The sequence below is a fragment of the Triturus cristatus genome, chromosome 1_2 (assembly GCF_964204655.1).
Source record: "Triturus cristatus chromosome 1_2, aTriCri1.1, whole genome shotgun sequence".
In the NCBI taxonomy this organism is placed as follows: domain Eukaryota; kingdom Metazoa; phylum Chordata; class Amphibia; order Caudata; family Salamandridae; genus Triturus; species Triturus cristatus.
The window spans coordinates 746,960,168-746,982,756 of NC_140580.1; the positions used below are offsets into that span (position 1 = coordinate 746,960,168).

At 43.9% G+C, this 22,589-nt stretch overlaps 1 protein-coding gene across 10 annotated transcripts in view; it reads right to left on the minus strand.

Annotated features, from left to right (window-relative positions):
- KAZN (kazrin, periplakin interacting protein) overlaps nt 1-22,589 on the minus strand; it is a 998,377-nt gene that overhangs the window by 178,122 nt on the left and 797,666 nt on the right. For all 10 annotated transcript variants that reach the window (XM_085608668.1, XM_085608670.1, XM_085608669.1 and 7 more), the window contains one exon: nt 11,224-11,394. In XM_085608668.1, coding sequence (XP_085464794.1) covers nt 11,224-11,394 — 171 coding nt within the window. The remainder of the gene's footprint in view (nt 1-11,223; nt 11,395-22,589) is intronic.

Genomic DNA, 22,589 nt, shown 5'->3' on the forward strand with positions numbered 1-22,589 from the left:
CCTGATATGTACCGAATTTCGGGGTTACCGACCGGTATTTAGCCACCTACACCTGGCCCTTTATCTTAGTAAAAAGAAAAACTTGTGCGGTTTCTGGAAAATGGTTAATAACTTGAACAGGGCTCCAATGACAAGTACGAGCTCCAACACAGTGGAGGCATATTGGGTTGACTTATTTACTAAGCACTTCAATCAATCCTTAGAGAGCACAGGGTCCCGAGGCCTTATGAGAGGAAGTAAGACTTTCATAGATCTCCAGGTAATCACGGATGAGTCCACGATCAGCTATTCTGAGGAACAAGATGCAAAGCCATCTCTGCAAGAGCAGACAGGACAGGGCCCCTGGCCCAAATGGAATACCAAATGCACTGTATAAAGTTAACCCGGCCGTCTGAGCAGACAGATGGGTGGTAGCTTTCCCAGCCTGGTGGAAAGGCTCTATAATCACCCTCATCTTTAAAGGGGTGGCATATCATACGCGGAAAACTAGTGGCTTATCACGTTAACAGATACTGAGGCAAAGCATTTTGCAGGTCTTCTTCTAATGGGTCTTTTGCTTTGTGCTTTAAGCAAATGAAAAGTACATCATTCCTCCTAAACAATCGGGATTTGTACAAGTGGCTGGAGCGGCAGACAATATTTTATCTTTGTCGATAATTATGGAAAAGCGAAATCTGAAAAAGCAACCTCTTGGTCTTTGTTTTGTGGATTTTAAGTCTGCTTTTGATTATGTGCAACGCAACTTTCTATGACGAAAACTAGCCTCCTGGGGCATCCTTGCACACTTTTTAAAAGCGGTGCAGCTGTTATCGACAGATACCTGGAAGAAAGTGAGGATTGGTGTTGGCTCCTTTCTCTCAAGGAAAACAGTAACAAATTTCAAAACAAACTCCGCAAGTAAGGACCTGTAAAAATAGTGAATGGCCAAGAACCAGGAGTCACGTTATTGGGATACAGATTCAGCCGCAGCCTGTGCAGCTAAGAGCGGTGGCGCCGGGTAGGGAGGGTTGTGCGGGAGGGGGGGGGGGGGGGGGGGGGGGTAATTCTGGATTTCAACAGCCGACAATGAGGGAAAATTAATTATTTATTAATTTTCTCTCGTTGTCTGTCAAAATCCCACCCCACACAGCCACACCGCTCTTACCTGCACGGGCCGCAGCTGGAAGCTATTGGAACGGAAAAACACAGGTTAACGGGTGATCACAAGAAAATAAATAATTGCATTTTTGGGGAGCGCTGAAGCAATATTTAAGTGACAAGGATTTGTGAAGATTCTGGAAAATGGAAGTGATTTGACGGTCTCGATTCTGGATTACCATTTGAGCATTCCTCAGGTAAAAAGGTTTTGAAAAAACTTGAAATTCAGTTCTGACTTTTCTGTGAAAACTCCTGTCTGGACATTGGTGAAAGTAAGGGCTGTATGTCTCTTTTCATTTGACAGAAACTATTTGGGATATGAAAGAAAACTGTGAAAAGCAAGCTGATTCCACTGTGACTGTACTACCGGGAACACAACAGAATACCTATGTATTAGACAAAGAGGTTTGTTTGTTCTGGAAAATTGGCTAGGAGCAGTGGCGGCTCCTACGCAATGGCAGAGGAGCGTCACCCCACTGCCTGGCTCAGAGCCAGGAAATGTAAAATAAAACGATGCTCTTACATCGTTTTGTTTTACATTTGCCGGCTCTGCCAACGGTGATGGGAGGGGCGGAGCTTAGGCATGGGAGGGGGGAGGGGGAGAGCTACGTGCACTCCACTCCCAAATTGCGTATGTGTGTTTTGGCCGGCCATCTCAGACCGACCAAAACACACATGCGCATTTAGGTATCCTCCAGCCCAGCTGCACTGAGCAGCCAGGCTGGAGAAACTCCACAGACTCCCTAGTCTGAGCAGGGCGTCTTCCCTGCCTGCTCAGAACAATCTCCGTGCTGCTCTGCAGCACAGGTATTGGATGGGAGTCTGTGTCCCAGGGGCTGCTGGGACCCAGGAAGAGAAGGGGCGGAAAACAATGCTGGAGGAGGCTGGCCGCGGCGGCAAAAGATGAGTTTTATATGTATATTTTTTATTGTATTATCCCCCCGCACGACGACTCCAGCGCGACCCCACCACCCTTTGTTTTTCGGCGGCCACCACTGGTTAGAGGAGCGCCCATCTAACCCAGCCGTTCTGGTCCCCATTGCACCACAGGCTCTGCCATGATGTGTAGTCCTGCTTTGTGAGCATTCCTTAGTGAGGCAGGTTATATGTACAAAGGTGTTTGCTTAAGTCCTTCTCCTCTCAGTGGGAAACGCATTTCGTCAAAACCTACATGTGCAGTTTTAAGCTCTCTAAGATCATTTGTAACCAATTGCCTTAACAAGAGTTTGGGACATTTGCATCTTCCCTCACCTATACACATTGTAAGAATATAGCGAGTTTGGAAATCCCTTGAGATTTGGCATGGTCGTGCTTAAGCAAGCCAGGCCTAAGGATCGCTGAAGATCGAGGATGTTTCCTAGAAACTGCCAGGCTGTGTTGGGACTTCTTCGATCTTCGTGACTTACCTCACAGCGGCAGGCCACCACTGTTACTGCAGATCTCCGGCTACCTCTTTCAGATTTCAAGAGCTCCAAGGTAGTACAGTTAGAAAGCGCATCAATTGCCTTCACTTCCCAGAGTTGAGCAGCACTAACAAAGCCAATTGGAAACATCAGTACTAATCCAAAAAACATCACGAAGGCGAATGATAGGACTTCATAGAATAGGTGTGTTCTATCACATCAGCCCTACTGGAAAGACGGTAGTCTTGCAGTATTGTTTCTCATACCAGAAGAATGCAGACTGCACTTGCAATTATATTCAGGAGGAAAACCAGTAACCTGTTTATGGCCCTTGGACCGGTTATGCAGGACAATTATGACAACAAAGCGGTGACAAGTGCGATAAAATATCGTTGGAGCTGGTTAAAAATTGATTAGCTGGAGAACCCATCTGAGCTGCTCACAGAGGCAACGGCCTTATACGCCCAACGTTTAAAGGGTAGAGCGAATCGAGGCCACAATCTGCTGCACCTAATTTCCAACTCTCCCACAGTGAAATAAGACAAAACAGAAGAACTGGCCTATCCGAAAGGTAAGCAGGAGAGAGTGTGTGGGGGTAACTGTCGTTACTACGCTGAGTGAGAGGTTACATCGGGGCATATGTTTAACACCACAGTGCTAGGCACCGCACTTGATCATCCTATGGTGGCCAACTTTGCATGATCACTTCGCACAACACTTTGCACATGTGCAGACATTGCGTGTGCAAAGGTATCAGAAGATGTTTATTGAAGTGTTGGCGGCACCTATGAGTTGCAGAGAAATCTGAGGGGTTTCCTTCTAAATTAGGCCATTTTAAAAGATATGATATGGACGGAGACTGAGCTTTTTAAGTATGATTACAATTCATAATCGCTTTATCACCACCTGGGGTATAAGTTTTGATTGCTCACTACTGCAACTTTTAAGGGACAAGTTTAGTATATAAATAGCTCTGGTATCCAAATGGAACGGAATAGTGTTAAGCTTTGAAACACCAATAGTAAATATCAGCATTTGCCACACATATTTCTGAGTAACCACTTAGTGGGGAGTGTATGTTTCAGCCATGAGGATACATGACAACTAATCTCAGCTTTATCACTTCACTTAAATATGTTGGAAAAAGGCACTGTGCTCCAAAGGGCAGTCACTTGACCTTACCATCAGAATCACTGTCATCCCGATTTTGGTCTTTTGAACTAGCAGGAAATCTACAACCAGGATGCACAGTTTTTAATCCTGGCCTCCCATTGGGCTAAATAGAGTGCTTCTCTGCAATAATTTTTTCAACCGCTTCCTCTGCTCCCAGTTTAGTAAGCTTGGGGAGTATTCAGAATACATGTAAATGCTGATAGTATGCATGGGGTTTAAAAAAAAATGGAACTTATATGACTTGAGAGAATGGAGAATTGCCCAGTCTTGTGATGTATTCACCAAAATGCAATATGTTGGTAAATGGTTTGATCCTGGTCAGATCATACTCTCCAGTGCCTCGGTCCACTGATCTGACAATGTGTCAGCTCTTTGGAACAGGCTGAGTGTAAGAAAGAAACACTAAGGCCATACTCCCAGGACAGGTCCTCAGCAAGGCTTGCATTCAATGCTGTTTCTCAGCAGGGGGGTGGATTTGCATCTCAATAGCTGAAGTGCACCTGAAGCTGCATTTGCAGGGCCCCTCCAGTGTTCCAGCTCCACTATCCTAGTCACTGATAGGTACCTCTTTTACAGCTCATATAGGCCCTGAAAGAGCCACCGTTACTGTCAAGAGTGGTCAAATTGCCTAGGTAAGCAAAATGCAGGATAATGGGCATCCTGCAGAACCACTGTGAGATCAGCAGGACAGGAGAGACAATTGCAGAAGGAATCAGCGGGCTATGCGAAGGATGGCCCCTATAGTTTATCCTGTGCCTCAGGCACTCATACCGACCAGGCGGCACCATACCTGCACTAGCTGACACAACTACTGGCTCAGTCACTGGATTGTGAAACAAGCCTGCTGATGGCGACCATGTGTCTTCTGTACACGTAAGGAAGGGCGTGATGCTGCCTGTTACAATATATTGGAAGTACAGAGAATCACACAGACTGTAGATGATCTGCTCTGGCTCAGTGTGAATCAGAAGAAAAAACAATTTCACCACATATGGCAGAATTTCTTGAAACAACTGACATACCAAAGACTTGACACTTTCTGAGATATCTGACCACAACCGGTCCCCCACACATGCAATACACATCAAAATTAAAGCATCTACATAATTTAAGGGTGGCAGCACCAGAAGCTTAATACAATCACAATTCTGCAGACAATCATAGTACCTGTCACTAGCTTAACAAAATAAATGACATGGGATGTCACTTTGGATCTACATCAGCAGTTCCATTGAGTATCGCTCTCTGCTTTCGACGGCCTAAACATCCCATCACCTATTATGTGTGTGCATCTAAACCATGAAACAAAAATATTTAACAAAACAAATTAAAAAGAAAAGAGTGAACCCTAGCATAAAGTATGGTATACATTATTTAGAGCCACACCAAATGGGAAAATGACATGTACTCAGAATTTAACAAATAGTAGTCAATAAGGTGTACCCGACCCTTGATATATAAAGTAACAAGCATTTGCAATACAATAGGCCTCACATTTATGAGAGTTTGAGCTATTAGCGTTGTAAATGACAATGCCGTTTATGTATGAGTTGTTTTTAACTGATGAATTAAAGTAATTGTCATTTACAATGCCAATAGCTTAAACTCTCGCAAATGCGAGACCTATTGCATTGCAAATGCGTGCTATAAAAAATATCTTACTGCACTAGGCGAGAGCGTGTCCTGCTTGCTACAGCAGGCAGGACAAAGCTATTTGAGAAAATAGTGCTCGGAGGCTGCAATTAAAGCCTATCAAGCAACAACACACGTAACCGGGGGTGTCGCCATGGAAGGAGTTGGCCTAACAGCTAGGGCGCTCGAGCTCTGACCTGGGGATCTGGGTCCGAGTCTCGGTAATGTCGCCAAAACATCCTGTGATTCTGGGCAAATCACTTAATCTCCCCGTGCCTAACAAAAATGAAGGTGTCCTTGTGTAACATAACTGGTGCTATGTAAAGCGCTCTGATACCTGATTGGATTCGGGTCAAGTTTGCGCTATACAAAACTCTGCAAAAAAAAACAAAAAGGTTACAAAATGAGACAAGGCAGTACTAAGGAGGGACTACTAAGCCTTCTGACCAATGAACAGCCACAGATAACAGTGGACAATGACACAAGCAAATGAAAACCGTGGGTGGAGAGTAGACGGAGCTTCAAGTACCTACCTCAATAGAGCATGCCTCACAGAGCAGCGCATGCGCTGCCCAGGCTCGACCAAAAAATGATGGGCGATGTCATGTTATTGAACAAATGAAAAGTTGTGATTTCATCCCTATTGACATCAAAATGAAATAGACTGGTGCAGCACTGGTAGGCTCTAAATAATGTAGGAGGGCATTGATCTGTTGACCATGTCTGATTTGCTTTGTTAAATGAATAATGTGTTCTCAGTACTGCTTGTTCAGGAGTGTGGATATAAAATAGTATTGTAATTGAGTAAATAAGAGTAAACGTGACAGGCGTGATCGTACTTATTATAAACCTGTACATGAGGAGAGTTAACCTATGCACACTCACGAGGGGATTTATTGATAGCAAGTGGTCGCCAGACGCGAGGCTGCTTTATATGGGTCCAGGCCCTATAACAGAGCTAGCCCGAACTGCAGCAACCACAGCTACGCACCAATCTCTGAGTTCAGAAGCAGTTTCAATCTAAGGGATACATTGGTGCATAACTGCCCAAGAGAGAAAGAAGGAAGAGCTCAAACCACCTTTTAAAAACCACTCAGAGTCAAACTTCACTACCTACCCGTCTTGCGGATGCTATGCAAACCACCAAGGCCATCGAAGACAGCAGAGCTAGGACTAAGAGCACCCTCGGGACAGTGGGGGGTGGTCGTCTATGTAAACGTAGGTACATGGGGATATCAACCCAAAGAGAATCAGTCTGGATGACTAAGCACAAAAGCAGCATCTTAAACTTACCTCTGACCTTGAGAAATATTCTAGGGGGGAAAATCACATTGTGGGTGAATTTAGGGGGACAGCCTCGAAAAAAATGTACCCGGGTCTAGATTTATCAACAATACCGCACTTATTCTACACTAAGGAGCAATAGTAGGCATTTATTCTATGCAGCAAACATAAAATTATGAGGCAGAGGCATGCAATGCTCTAAGCACTAAAAGTATGTTGATCTCTATGGAACTGAGAGCCCCGCCTTCCGATGCACTTCATGGCATCTGTGCCAGGTTCTCTATGCCTCACCGGATAAGCATAAAATGCCATAACACCTAGAAACATCTTAAGGATTTTGGGGCCCCTGGGCCCAATGTATTTTGGGGCCCTTTTCGGAACAGCTTTGAATTTATGATCCAGTTTTGACTCTTTCATGCCCTGCTTAGCCTGGTCACTAACTGTGCACCGGCACACACGTCCAAATTCTAAATGTGTTCACATCTAATATTGAGGGATAGAGAAGTGTTTTCAATATTGTAACACAGCAGCAGCTCACTAAAATTACTGCAAATTACTTCTGTTACACCCTCCCATTTCTCACATATGAGGTCTTGTTTTGATCTAAAAGAAACTTTTTTTTGGATGTTGAATGAAACAAACATTTCTCTGCGAATTGTCTGTAACAGACTCTCACTCATCACACACTTTAAAAATAAAATGAAAGAAAAATAGTATTTAAAATAATCTGTTTAAGAATTATTCAAGGTCACCAGGGCAAGACTCAGCAGAACAAAGCTGTCTTTGTGGGGAGGGGCACTGAAAGGCTGGGGCCCTGGGCCAGAGCCCACTTTTCCCATGTTTTAAAAAGTCTCTGATAACACTGGCACTAATGTGGAGGCGCAAGCCCCACATATCATACAATAGTAATAAGAGGCTACACACTGCACATAGCCAAGGAAAGCCACACTGGGACCTCTGAACTCGGTCCTGATGAATGAGCATGATCAGAAACTGATCAAGAGAACGTGCAGAAACACCTTGAAATCTATACATGAAGGGTCCCTCATTCTACCCTCCAGTTGTTTACTCTTATGGCCAGGGAGACTCCAAGAAGGTTATGTGAGCCTGCATTCATACACTTTTAAATAGATGCAACAGTGTACAAAGGCATAAGGGAGAGGACTAGTTACTAGGCAGAACCGCCAAGAAAATGGAAGTTCAGCCACATGCATGGTCCACCTAAATCCCGATGGATGGGATACAGGGCGGGCACAGAGCTATAAGCAGGATGCTGCCCAGTGCTACTTGGGAGAATCCAAAAGAAACACATCACCCCACTAATTCGAGGGTTTTACCTCCTATGTGGCAGCCCGACAGCACATATAGAAAGAGTACCTAATAGATGTAAAAATGTAATGTACGGTAAGGTGAATTTGTAGAATGTTGCTTGTCACCCGGGAGAGTATCTAGGCGCTGACTCAGTAGTCCAAACAAATTCAGACTCTTAGAACAAGAGCAGACAAATACGCCCATACCACCATTCTAAATCTTCACTGGTTATTTGTGAATTTCCATTCTCGCGCTGACATAAATGAATTGTTATTGAAGCTCAGAAATGATACAGAATATATTCAAAGCAATCGGTAGCCTAACGGGTGTATCATCAGTCACTTCTCTTACACACATATCCAGAAACTGATCCAGGCAGCCAATCTCTTAATTGTGAACTTGAAGATTTATGTAATTGTCAAAATAAAAACTCTCGGGGGGGTCATACTGGCATCCTCCCCTGGAATAGAGGAATAAGCTATTAAGAACATCTACACCCACAGCTTGGGGGATTAACATCTATTTTATTAACATCTATTTCTCTGTGCCTCATGGGGAGCGTGCAAGAGCCATGTGGGGTGATTGCAATTCATTTCCTTTACGGGCTAGATAAAAACCTCCTTCAAAGGCTGCTGCCAGAATGGTTAGCTGCATACAGTGAAGGAACTACACTTCACCAGCTCTTCACCACTTACACCGGCTCTCGTTATCTGCTCGAATATAATACAAGACACGCAACATACAATTCTGGTTTAAATCACATAAAACATTGTATCCAACTCTACATCCCAGAAAACACCTTACAACCAAGGATTCAGATGAATAAATTCGATATTCTAAAGATTCTAAAGATCAATTGAGATACAGTAGGAATCAATTCCCTTGCCTACCCTGGAGGATCACATTTGTCAAGCTCAGAGGCTGTATGCGTAATCCACTTGCTAGTCTTTTTCACTATGTATGACAAACCCATGAGGATGCTTAAACGTACTCACAGAGAAGTGGTGCTTGGGAAATAAATAAAACTGGAGACCTATAAAAACGACAACAACAATACTCAACAGAGATAAATACCTTCCACCTATGAACTACATGACTCACAGATACAAATGTAAGCCAGGAATCTTCAAAACAGTCAACAAACATACCTGAGGCAAACTCGATCAGAGATTTTCTGGGAAACACCGAAGCCAATAATGCAATGGGAAATTGAGAGAATGTGAGGAGAGTCAATGGAACCACGGAGCAAAAAAGAACACTCAACAACCTGAAATAAATGTCAAGGATATGCATCCTCTTATGCTGCTGCTAAAGGAGCAAACATGACCTTATTGGTGTACCCATTACTCTGGCCTTATGCATGATGGACGTTTCCTGGTGCTGCTATGATGGTTTAGGGAAGCATAGACCACCAGCACTGGTGCAATTATCGAGTCCTGAAAACAGACCTTCGGACTCCTCAATCCCCTCTTCCACCTGTCCCGACTCTGATACAGAGACAACATCTTACCACAGACTGCCACCTCCCGTTTTCCTACTGCATCTGGAACCTTCCTACCAATGGTTCACTGAGGAGGATAACCCTTGCACCTAGAATCTAAGTTTTTTTAACAGTGTACATGTCAAAAGAAACCACAGCCATAATAAATCCCTCCTATTTTGCTACACATTTATGGGCATTTGTAGTCATTATGATGCTTATGTCTTAATTTAAGAGCAATATACACCCTATACAACCCAATCAAATCTGGTAAAAAGGAAAGTGCTGTATTGGTGAGAAGTAGGCAAAGCATTATATTCTGCTATGCATATGGGTATATGAAAGGTATGCTTTCATTCTATTCCCCGCAATTGGATTGTGTTTCCACCTTTTATCAGAGAAGCTCATTACAGAAGTATTCTTCCAGTGAAAACACATTTGGTTCTTGTGACAAGAGTAGTTTTGGAGGCATAAGAATAACTCTCTAAAAGCTCTATCCATGTATCCTAGCAAGGAGGTTTAGATGTGTGTGTTTAGAATCTGGATTCAGAGAGCTGTAACGTAGCGCTCAGGCTGTACATAAAAGGAGGCAAACCCAAGGATCCTCTTCCCTGGTGATTCCTGAGAAAGATGCCAAATTCTCTGGCTCATATGTGTAACATATATCCTATTTGGACTAAGGTTAGGACATTTCTAGGGTGCACCTCTCCCCCTTAAAGTTATCATGCTGGTAACAAACGAGACCTTTGCTTCGGAGTGAATCTCTTGTAGTCTACTGAATGCCTCTCCGGCGAGTTACCAGATATTCAAGTATAACTTATCCAAGGATTTGTCTTTTGTTTTAAGAATACTGCTTCATGGTCTACTCCCAAATCGCAGGATAGTTATCACCTGTCTGCTTGATAGCAGCTCTCAGGAACCTAGAAACAGGGGCTTAGCGCCGGGAGGGTGTGTTTGGGGTGTTATGTAAAAAAATGTATTCCGTAGTAAATTGTCGGGTACAAGTTTTTTCAGTCAGGTAATGTGAAGTGTCTGTCGGATTCCACCTGGAAGTTTTACATGCCCACACTGACAAAAGCACACATGCCCTCTCTCCAAATTTTTGAAGGCCTTACAAAATGTTGATTTGTTTGAAAAATATTTCGGTTTAAGTACCCCTAACCACCCACCCTCCTCTCTCTTTCCGATGCCCCTTCAGCCCCCCTCATGCCTGCTTCTCATATAATGTGGTTTAACAAGATCTGAAGCTCACCCCCCAATCATACTGACCAAACTACACCCCGACTAGAAAGCATGTGCTATTCTATTAGTTAAGGTACCCTAATCAGTGTCACAATTACCTGAGAATCAGGCAGTCCTGTTCATCCCCAAATTACAAAGAGGCATTCCACCGGGGATGCTCTTTTGAGGCTTCAACCTGAGGAACTAACTACTGCAGTATCGCGTTTACTGCCTTCAGCGTTTGCGTCAGGCTAAGGTCATTCTCACCCTTATAGCAACCATGCCTATGGGATAAGCCTGCAGTGTGATGCTAGAACTGAATTTCTACATCTGGAGGCTTTACACCAGGCAGATATGCAGAGGTGCTGGAAACCTATTCACAACTTGGTACATCCTACTGGTTATTTTAAGGCAAATAGTCTACTACAGTTTTGTACTGTGCAACAAAAAGCGGTGAAAGGTCGAGTATTTGGCAAATTCTCATTATATGAAAAATCAAGTAAAAAACCAAGTAACATAACATTAAAAAAACAAAATGACATGAAAAAAAAGAGGATTAGGTAGAATGTTTGTCACTCTTACCATGGCTAGCTCTGCTTCCAGTTCCTTAATCCGGTTGTCTTTGAGGTCCAGCTGAGAGCGGAGACAACTGGCATGGTCGGTCGCCTCTTTCGATTGCCGCCGTAGCTCCCACTTTTCTCGCTCTAGGAGGTCCTTTTCTTTTGCAAGAGATTTTACTGCATCTTCACTCTCCTACACAAAGTGAATTACAACAAAAACGGATAGCTTTTTCCGGGAACACCATTCTCATCATATTTAAAAAATAAACCAGTCCAGTTTGCTAGGAGTGTGGCTCCTTATACAGTTTATAAAACTCTGGAATCACGTTGATATGAAAATAAATATTAAGAGAAAGAAAAATAATTCATATTTTTAACACTTGAAAGTAACACTAAATTAAATAAATTACAAAGTATTTATTTAGGAAAAATATATACAATCACAGATGTTAACTCACAAACTGTATGGATCCGGACATAACTAATACTTAAGCACCTAATTCAAAAGTACTGAAATAAGAATTCAACTACCTTTTACCCCTGGGACTCAGCTGAAACAAATTCACGTGTTGATATTTATAGTTTATCACGTGTTACTGCTAGTTTAGTTTTTTTCTTACGACCCTTCCTATCCGCTTTAATGGTGCTGCATGAGTGCTAACTATAGAAGTGCAACATGACATCACACACTATGTTACATCTCCTCATATCTAGAGAGACTTCCGTTATCACAGATCTCACCTGTGTTTACCTTCAAGCCTACTGTCCCCTGGGCATGTAATTTTAGGGTGACAAGGTTCAAAACTCCTATCCCAAATGTTGTTGTTTGTAGCGAATGTGGACTCACTTGTAAACTTGTTAACTTTACTAAACTGATGGCTAATCTTTTGAAAGTAAGCGTTGCATTAGCTTTTGCTAGTTTTTGTATCCCTGTCGTTTGTGTCTTTTATTAACAGCCCAAGATATTCGATATCCGGGGAGAGGATGTAGCCTCATAGCTAGGGCGGTCGATCTCAAACCTGATGAACCAGTGTTCAAGTCTGGGCAATGACGCTCAACACCCTGTGATTCTGGGCAAATCACTTAATCTCCCCGTGCCTAACAAAAATGAATGTGTCCTTGTGTAAAGCAACTGGTGCTCATGTAAAGCGCTCTGATACAGGATACCTTCAGGTCAAGTTTGCGTTATATAAAACTACGAAACAAAAAGAAAAAAAGATATATATATATTATATAACAAAAAAATTAAATCAGTCACAGAGCCTATTACACCCCTTCCAAAACCATTGCATCAAAAGGCAGTGGATGTCACTTCCAATACCCAGACGTTCCCAGGTGTCCTCTATTGTCTCGGCTTTGATAAAAGTTCAGACTCTTTCCTCAGATGGTCTTGATGCTTGCAAAGATGTCCCTTTCATGCTGCAGTGAATGGATCCCCTTAGCACTATCACAGTGGTTGACCTTTGAAATCTCCCTTGTGTGCCAAGAGCATATTCTCTAATTACCATTTATGTTCCAGTGCTACTTCACCTGTAGGCTTCCGCTCACTGAGCTTTGCTAATGCTTAATAACTAAGTTGGCTGCATGATCTGATGGATTATCAGAAACAACAACGGCGGACCTCCTGTGCCGCACCTCGTGCCAGTTCCTATTTGCAAGTTTGTTGTGCAAAACTACCCCTGCGCCAGCCGTTGTTTGGCGTCTCTGTGCTCCAGATCAAAAGATATTCTAATTCATGGGGGTGCACAACTCAAGAAGTCCCATCGAAACCAGTAAATAGAAAAAAATAACTTCTTTATTCCAATAGATTTGTTTTCTTTAAAAGAGCATCAAGTACAAGCTGTCCAGCCAACGTGTTTCGTTCCCCACAGGGAACTTCCTCAGGGCAAAAATCATATGTTTGGCACTAGTATGGAGTACTTTATAGAAACAGTTTCAATATCTCAAAATCGCAGCTGTATAGTAATATTTTAGAAATCATTGGAGTGTTCCTTCATAAGTCTCCAAAATGTCTTGATCCTCCAAGGAAATGTATATCCCCAGGTCAACAGGTATCACGATATTTGTAGGAATATATATAATAATATTAAATGTTCTCTCAAGAAAAACAGTGTATTACACCGTCGTCCATGCGAATTCACAGTTCAGTATGTGAGACCTTGTGGTCGTACACGAACACGTCCTGCAGACTTCTTCCAATCTACCACCAGCGAGGGTTGCTCCTCCCCCTAGGCCCTAGCTATATTCCTTTTTGCTACTGCGGCCGTGACCATCAGCTATGTTTTAAGATATTTCGGCCATACTGCCTCCCCAGTCACACGGAGTATGTGCCATAGAGCCTCCAGAAGGATGGTCTGGCCTACTACCTCCGACATGATTTGTGTTACCTTTCCCCAATATTGCTGAATCTTTAAGCAGGCCCATAGAATGTGGATAATGACCCCACGTTGTATTGGTCAGTGGCACAATGGCACAGTTGGTCCATTAGGGTTCTGGAGGGAAAGGATCTATGGAGAACACAGAGTTAAGTGAGGCGGAAACGTGCCCTTCTGGCAACCTCCCTAGGGCTCTGTATTGCCTCTGCCCAATAATCGTCCTCAAGCAATCCCACATCAGTCTCCCACCCTTCGTGGATTAGGGGTGTTATTCATAATCTTTCAATAAATCAAGGAGGTGGCCTTCTCTGGCATTGGATCCAGAAAAACCCTATCTTCTAAAGGTGCATAGTCTGGCAGCTACTCACCCTTGAGGATGTGAGACCGCAGCGCATGTCCCAGCTGTAGATAGCGGAACCTTTCGAAAGCAGACATCTGGTATTCCGCTTGTAAGTCTTCAAAGAAATAAAATGAATCCCTTCAGGTTCCCCACCTCCTTCAAGAGAGCACTATCTCACAGTGGGGTCCTCCCTGTCACCTTCTCTCCCCATCCAAGGAATTTTGTGGCTTCTCTCAAAGCACAAACTACCATTAATGTGTGTGGCGGCAAATGCCATTCTAACTGTTTGTGATATAACAAAGCTGGGTATCCCCGCCATCCCACGGAGTGTCGGTCTACCCTGTCGGTCGTTTCTTTCTGTCCAGTAAACACCAAGCCATTAATTGTGACCAGTTGGGCAGCCCGGTAGCTAGGAACTCGTTTTCATTCCTCGAGATTTGTATACCAAGGTATTTAAACTTTTACTTTACTAGAAGGGAGTTCCCACTCGTCTGAAGGGATGGAGCAGAGCCGAACAAAGGAAACAGAGTAACTGCCATACAGTTGAAAAATGTGGCGCAACCATCCCACAATGAAATAGGGGCACGTGGCATATAGTAATATGTAATCGGCATAAATGATTGTTTCCTACTAGCCACCCTCCCTCATTATGCCCACCACCAAAAGGTCATGTTGGACCCATGCAGCTGGTGGCTCCAACGCCAGTGCAAAAAGCTTGGGGCCAGTGGACAACCCGGTCTCGTGGCCTTATGGAGGGCGAAGGGGCGGGATACTGTCCCATTCACCCATAATCGCGCCAGAGGATCCATATATAGGAGCCTAACCCAGGCACAGAACCTTGGACCGAACCTGAACCTCTCCAATACAGGGACCAGATAGTGCCATTTAATTCTGTAGAGCGCCATCAGTGCATCCAGCGATAGCAGTACGATGGCCCCCTCCCATCTGCGGTTATATGCAGGACTCCGAATAAGGGACTCAAATTCAATCTGGTACTTCTATGGGGCATGAATCCTGACTGATCAGGGTGTATTATGGATGTCATCACTCCACAAAGCTGGGTCGCAATGGCCTTCTCCGGTACCTTAACTTCTGTATTTAGGAGTGAGATCGTATGTACGAGTGGCAGTCCTCGGGGGGTGGAGGGGGTTACATTTCTTAGGGATAACCACTATTGTGGCCAGCCGTTGATCCTCTGGGAGTCTGCCCACCGCCTGCCTCCTGGAACATACTGAGCATATGTTGTGCCACCATAGCAGCCATACATTTCGTCCGGTAGGCCTTTGGCCCAGTGGCTTTGCCAGACTGTAGCTCACAGATGGCCTGTTTGACTGGCAGTGTGGGGATGCGGATATCTCTAAGGTGCAAAAAACAATGTTATGCTTCTATGATGGGTGTGCATCACAGTTTTGCACGGGCAATTTATGGAAAATGTTGGCATCCGACCTATTTAGAGGCAGCAATGGAAACATGAAATCACAAAAGAGTCAGGAGTGCCTTCAACTGGAAGATTAAATAATATTGCACATTCAAGGATACCAGTTCTTGGATATGACTCTCACCAAGTAAAAGATACAGAGTCTGACCCTTTTTCAGGCCATTTTGTTATTTGTAAAATATTCTACTGAGTAACTTGGGAAATTGAGACTAGAAGCTTGTCTTAGAGTTTGGGGGATGGGATACCCCGTCACAAACATGGTGGCTGTCCAACCAGCTGTATTACAAGGCAATATTGCCTATTGCACTTGTAATATGGTGGAAGGGATATCCATGACATTGTGATGGAGTACTCTGTTTGTCAAACTCTATATAAAGCCCTAAATCTCTGATGAAATCTAGCCACCGCATATTCCTCATGAAATTGGTAGCAGGCATGCTGTCGAAAACAGCTAGTCTAATTCTGCCAAAATAAAAGTGGACTTTAAGACTACATGCATCAGAAAGGAAAAACAGCCTTAACTAATTCTTCAAATACTCCAAATGCCCGACCTGCTACTACTTAACAAAAACCAGAAGATTGGACTGACTTGTGCAAGCCTTTCTAATCCCCTATAAAAATGCTCCACTGATTTATTCTTCACACTTTTAGGACCATGTTTTATATGACTGAGTCTGAATGAAATAAAATCTAAAACAGTATACAGGGTGACTTGCTAAATTCTGAATTAATAATAACTTCATACTAATATAGTGCTTTTATCCAACGCATTTTTATGTTTTTTATTTTTTTATCAATCACAAACAGATGAAACGCCAATTCAGCTCCTCCAGGATCCACCTAGCAAGCCCGACTGTTTTTGTTAATTTAACAGCCTTGAATTGACCAAACGCAGCACCTGGTAAGCTTTCAACAACAAGCGAGATCAATGTACTGGGTACAAGGTTTTGACTTTATTCTTACATAGTATAGTGCTCACTCCTGATCAACCTAAAACACTCCTAATGTTGCTGTGAGCCATAGTTTATAGTGCATCCCTTTTCCAGCAGGCAACCGTGAGGGCGTGTGTGAAAGTAGCTGGAGAAAGAAAGGTGACAGGGCAGTCTGTTATCAGGAGCCCCCAAAAAGACCTTCAATTAAGAACCAGAGTTCAGGGTAGTGTTAGATTTGCCTAGTGCTACAGGGGCCCCTGGCAGAGGTAGGCGGAGCGGGTTCTCTAGCTCCTGCAGTGAAACCCGACCTGCTTTGCCACCATTGAAGGTAGTGGATCATCAGGGGTCAGGGGAGGTGCCCAGAGGGCTTTGGATGGGCCCCTGGATTCCCACAGATGCCTCTGTTCGGAGGAGTTCTAGTAGCACCAGATAGCTGGTGGAAGGCAGGCACGGACAATGAAGCGTGAACGGTGACCAAGTGTGCTCAGGAGGAATCTAGGGATCTCTTGTCCCAGCCTAGTGTTTGAGAGCCACCTCATCTCACTTAGAAGATAGATGCATTTCAGTTGTACTCAGAAGCTCTGATGAAGGATCAGTTCCTTCCAACTTCGGTCACCTGCAAGGCCTCAGGGGCTACCGGGGAGGCCAAGAAAGAGGACTCGCACAGTGGCCACGTGCGTATGGAAAGCACAGTAAGTCAAATTAAGTGATTTCCAAACCTCCATAGGGATTAACAGTGGACCTCCCTGGGCCACAGTGTGAGGAGGAATACTACAGCACACCTGAGACCCCCACAAAAGGTTCTGACATAACAGCTTACCCCAGGTTGGACACCAGGGTCGAATAAATGTCCATGATGCACTGCGTACTTAACCTTCTTGAAGTTTGGGTACATTATGAGCAGCTCACGGGTAATCATCAAAGGTTGTAGGGAACCACGTCAAAGGCCAAATCTGGGTGTAAACATAAGGTAAAGAACCCATAAAGTAAAGAACTTGCAACTTGTTGCGCCCACCCCTTCGCTCTAAGTTGTGAAGGGTTAACAGCAAGAGCTGAAGAAAGTGATCATATTTCTCCAAAACTGTAGCCAACACAGATGACAACAAGGCTGTGCAACAATCTGTATGGGAAACCACAAAATGGATTAAATGATTTTCCTCTGCAACATAACGTTACTTTACGAATAAACCTGAAGAAAGTGCATCCAGATTCGTCAGTGTACTATTGTACTAAGTGACAAAATACCGAATGATTTTCAAGGTACATCTGGAAGGACTCCACCGGTTCACGACCAGACGTGGGGGTGAAGAGGCCCTTTGAAATGAAGCAAACTCAAGGTAAATATGGATTTGGGTCACCAGGATTGCTCCAGTAATAAATGTGTGCACTTGTAAAGGGCTATTTGGTATTCAATTACACTGACCGCTGACAGCCCGTAGGAATCAGGGCCCAGATTTACTAATATTTGATGCAAGGTGCTGCAGCACCAAAGTTGTTGCGCTGCCTTGCGTCAGAGGGAGAGTGAAGAATGCACCATATCCACTAAGATATGGCCCATTTTTATCACTTCCCTAGCACTGGCACACTTGCGGCTGCCAATGCACACACCCTTGCGCTACAGTGCAGGTTGTGTGTTCTGGGAGGAGTATTTTGGGTACTGGAAGGAGGCGCTTCAGGTATACGAAAACTATCTTCTTAAACTTTTCCTACTTTGTGTGTGTGCTTTACTATGCAGCATGCATACCAAGTAGGAAAAAATAGGAGAAATTAAAACATTTCTCCTCATTAGGCCTGCCTTGAGGAAGCATAATATTTTGGCACTAATCTCAGTCTATGAATGTTTGTAGACAAGGATTCAGGGCCGTTTCTACCACTAGGCAGGCCTAGGCGGCTGCCTAGGGCGGCAAAAGGTGAAGGGCGGCCGCAGCAAAAAAATGAAACGTCAACTGTCAGGAAGCACTAATAAAGCAGGTGCGTGTCCGAGTTGAAGCTCAAATTCAGGAACGCATAATCAGCCATAAACATTAGTGTGCTCGGTCGAGACTGGGCAGGTGTGCTTTCTCCCCAGAGTCCCCATATGTATCTATCATAATCATCATCAAAAATTAGCTGCGATCCTTGCATCCATGACTTTGCAATCCCAGTGCAGTTACCGTGAGGCCAGGTAACGTAGCTCCTTCAATTCTACCTCCGACCGACGTTCGGCGCCACGGGCGGAGGCTGTGCGCGCGCGGCCGGCAAGGGCCATGAGGCAGAGACAGAGAGTTCCCGCTGCGGCCTGGAGGCTTGCCTATCAGGTACCGGGGGAGGCAGCGGTGGGATCCATCCGGGTTGGCAGCCTGCGGCAGGCAGGTAGATGTAAAAAAAATGTATAGGGGGCTAAAGGCCTGGTCAGTTAGTTATAACCTGGCCCAGGCTAAGTATTAACCAAAGTAAAGTAAGCAAGCAGTAAGTTAGTTGAGCGGTCGTGTCTGTCTGGAGCCGAGGGTGGTTTGAAGTGCGTGCAGCAGGGCAGGCTCATTCCAGGCACGCCACCACTAAACCATAGCTGCCAAAACTCTAAGGCACGAAGAGTTGTGCACAGGTGGAAGAGGAGCCCTTGGAATATGTATCATGAGTTCCCAGGATGCACGGAAATCTCTGTCTGGCTGGGGCAGCTTTTTAGGCATACCTCTGGAAACGTTTTTGAATAGAAAAGAAAAGTTCTTTTAGCTGGAGATGTAAATATCTGGCCATATTTTTATGTTATTTTTTTGACTTAGGACTAACGTGGTCAGGGCCGGCTTTACGGCGGTGCGGCCGGTGCCACCGCACGGTGCACCGGGTGCTGGCTTCCTGGGGGCGCCTTGCTTGAAAGTTTATTATGCTTTTGAAGCACCTGCTGCAGCATTTCTTTCTCCCGGGCCTCACATAAATGTCACAATAACTCCTGTGATTAATTATCGTCCTGGAGAGAGATCAGTTTTTTGCATAGTTGAGGTTTTGACTTATGTGAAGTTAGTGCAGAGGGTTAATATGCCTGCTGCAAGGACGTGTATCAAGTAGATTACAGAGTGCGTATGATGTAAACAGATCAGCAGTTTACTGCTTTCAAAAGAGACATCCTTTTGTTACTTGTAATTTATAACTTAAAGTCCTAATATAGAATAGGGAGCTATCAACTTTCATCCTAGAACTGCATACACACTGCAAAGTATACATTCTTATTATTAAACAGAACTCTCAACTATGCGGTTTCTTTTTCGACTCTGAGTTTGTGCTTCTCCACACCAATCACTCTTAAACTATACTGCCTACCAGTATGGATGACATGTGACTCCTACATTTTTAGTCCTTTGGCTTGTGTAACATGTCCTATACACTGATTTACAGACGTATGATTGATTGTCTCTGTGTAATGTGTGTGTGTGATGAAAAGTGCTCGGACACCCTACACTGGTATGAGTGGCGCTATATAACTAATTCAATGCATCTGAGAGAGTGTGGTTATGGAGACTTGTTCACTGTTAAAGGGTGCTAGTGAGAGAATCCGTGGTGGAGGTGGTCATTGGGGGGGCGCCAACAAACATTGTCGCACAGGGCGCCACCAGCACTAAAGCCGGCCCTGAACGTGGTTCAATCAGTTACGATGATAAAAGGGCTATAATAGAGTTAATATATTAGGATTACACTAATTGCAGAAATAATTAGACATCATTTTACACCTGGAATGGCTTATTTCTTGTTAATGCTATGTGTGATGTGACGTGCATAATTTCAGTGTAATTATGAGTGCCGTTTCAGGGACTATGAGTGACACTTTCTGGCAAGCAACATAAAGATGAGGGAAGCACATAAATATCAGAAAATGCTCTAATTTCAGCAACGAGAAACACTAAGAAGATTTTAAACATACTGCACAGTACCCGAAATTGAAGGGCACTAATCTAGTACTATTACAGATACTCGGGTGGGGGTAGCAAAACTTACTTTACTCAACTCTCTGTTCTTGGTGATCTGATCTTCATCCAGGCAGTCGTAGCGCTGTGTGTCTGGCCTCGGCCATTGACTCTGCAGCAGCAGTGTAAGGTTCTCTGCATGATATATTTAGACCGTAGTTTAATAGAAAGGGTCGGTTGTGGCTAGTGGCTTCCTTAGTGTCCTATGACCTGGAGATAGATGGCATCCTCCATATTACTTGTGGGGGCGGGGTTGTTTTTTGCGATGTGTCATGGCAGATGCTGTTGGTGAAATGTGAGGATCGGATGTATGGATGGAGTTCAGGTTTTACACATGGAATCGAACGGGATTATGAAGTGGTACCGTCGGCGTCATGAGAGGCGAAGCTTGGCATGCCTGATGTTCGACAGTACCAAGTTATTACCCATTATTGCAGATGTGCATCAATGGTCATCGTGTACTGCTGCCTGCTTAAAGGTTCTAGGGAAGAGTTTCAACTGGGGTCATCCCAGTGGCTTGGTCCCAAGTTAAAAGGGGGAGGGCAGAATGCCCATTGGTGAGGGGGGAAGTGGTCTCTGAGTGACTTCATGTTTGAGTGGAGATGCATGATGGAGGGGGAAGTCTTTCACATTGAGGAAAGGAAAGTGCGTCCGTTATGTGGCAAAGAGTATGTGCAAGTAAGGCCACTAATTGGTCTCATCCTCTTGCAAAGGCGCTGCCGCCGCCTCCCTCTTAGGGGATTAGCAGCCCATGTTTTTATCCGGCGCTGTGGTTGAGGGATGCTGTAGGTTCTGTTTTCTAAAGCCGTATGCCTGTAGGGTTGTGTCTACAGGCTTGTGTTACTGCAATCATTATACTATATGTATTTCACGAATTGAAACGACTTACTCATTATATAACACTTTGTTAAAAAAAATCCTTCATCCAGGACAGCTGACACTTACATAACAGAATTAAACCCGTTAATCAAATGTATTGCTCATAGATGTTTGCATCCTATGCTGCCCCTTATTTAAATGTATCTAAACTTTAGTGTTTATGTAATGGCAAGAAGACCTTAAGCTGTTTAGACCTGCCTTTGTGCCTAATTACATCCGAGGAGCCCTGCTGGGATTGAAAAAAGGTAATTTGCAGTCTGCGCATCTTTCATTGGGTGATCAGTATTGTTGTTTCAGAAATGACCCAATATTTTATGAGGTTGCTCTGCTGTTTGCACTTCCAAAAAACTGAGTTTGACAGTCAGTGGCTCTTCTGTAGGTCTTCTGTAATAGTTCTCCCATTTAGGCCATAATTTTGATTGCCCGGTGCATTCCTGCGGGTCTAGTGACGGCAGTTACTGGGCCTATTGAAACCGAGGCCCAGTTTTTTAGGAGGGCATACTAAAACCTAGTGTGAAGTACTGGAGATAAGGGCAAAAGGTGGAAATTGGAGTGACAACTGATTTTCAGGAATTAGGCATTCAAAAGCGTATTCTCTGTTGGCTGTTGCATAATAGTTTGGCAATAGGCCAGGTAAGTGTTTGAGTTAAAAGTCCTTCTTGATTTTGGCATCCAGCTATCTTGCCATATACTTTGCTTTATATATGAATTGTTATGCTAGGTACTACCATATTTCTTCACAGTGCATGATTTTGAGGTTGAACCCTCTAGGTTTAGGAACGCTCACGATTACCCACAGGTTGTGTCCTAGCGCCGCAGAGAAAAACTGAAAAACACACCGCTCAAATATGTAAAAAATAGACTCATGAAACTGAAGAGAGAAACTTTTTCAAGTATTTACAGAAGGAGTGAAGGTTAGTTCTGTGCCTAAGGGAAAGTGGGAGAGTATTCCAGAGTTTTTGGCTACCAGGTAGCAGTGGAAGAGCATGCTGAAATAGCCTCTAAAAGTAGAGGGGGCAGTTTTTCTAGAACTTAAGAATTGAAGGGGAAGTGAGGAGACCGGATTATAGTTACTGGGAATCTAAGGAGGCAAATAAGGTTTCTTGAGGAGTGGGACTACCAGAGCCTATTTCTTGGCCATCGGAAAATGGGCCTTGGCAAGTGAGTGGTAGTAGTGGTTTGTGAGCACTGAACAAATCTGCGTTTCACTGCTGGCCAAATTCGACCTGGGAAAACATATGGGGTAACTAGCGCTATATAAATATGAACCTTTTTTCCTCTTCTATCCTTCCGAATCCAAATGACTGACTAACCTATCCACTACTTAAATTACTTTCATATTTCACTATACTAATTCAACACTAGTCGTCTATGGGTCTCAGAGTAGCTTGCTGAAATCATTAAATTGATCTTAAAATAGATTTACGAAAATCGTTTCCATTAATGTTACTGGCTTCTTAAATCTTTCAGTAATAATGTTACAATT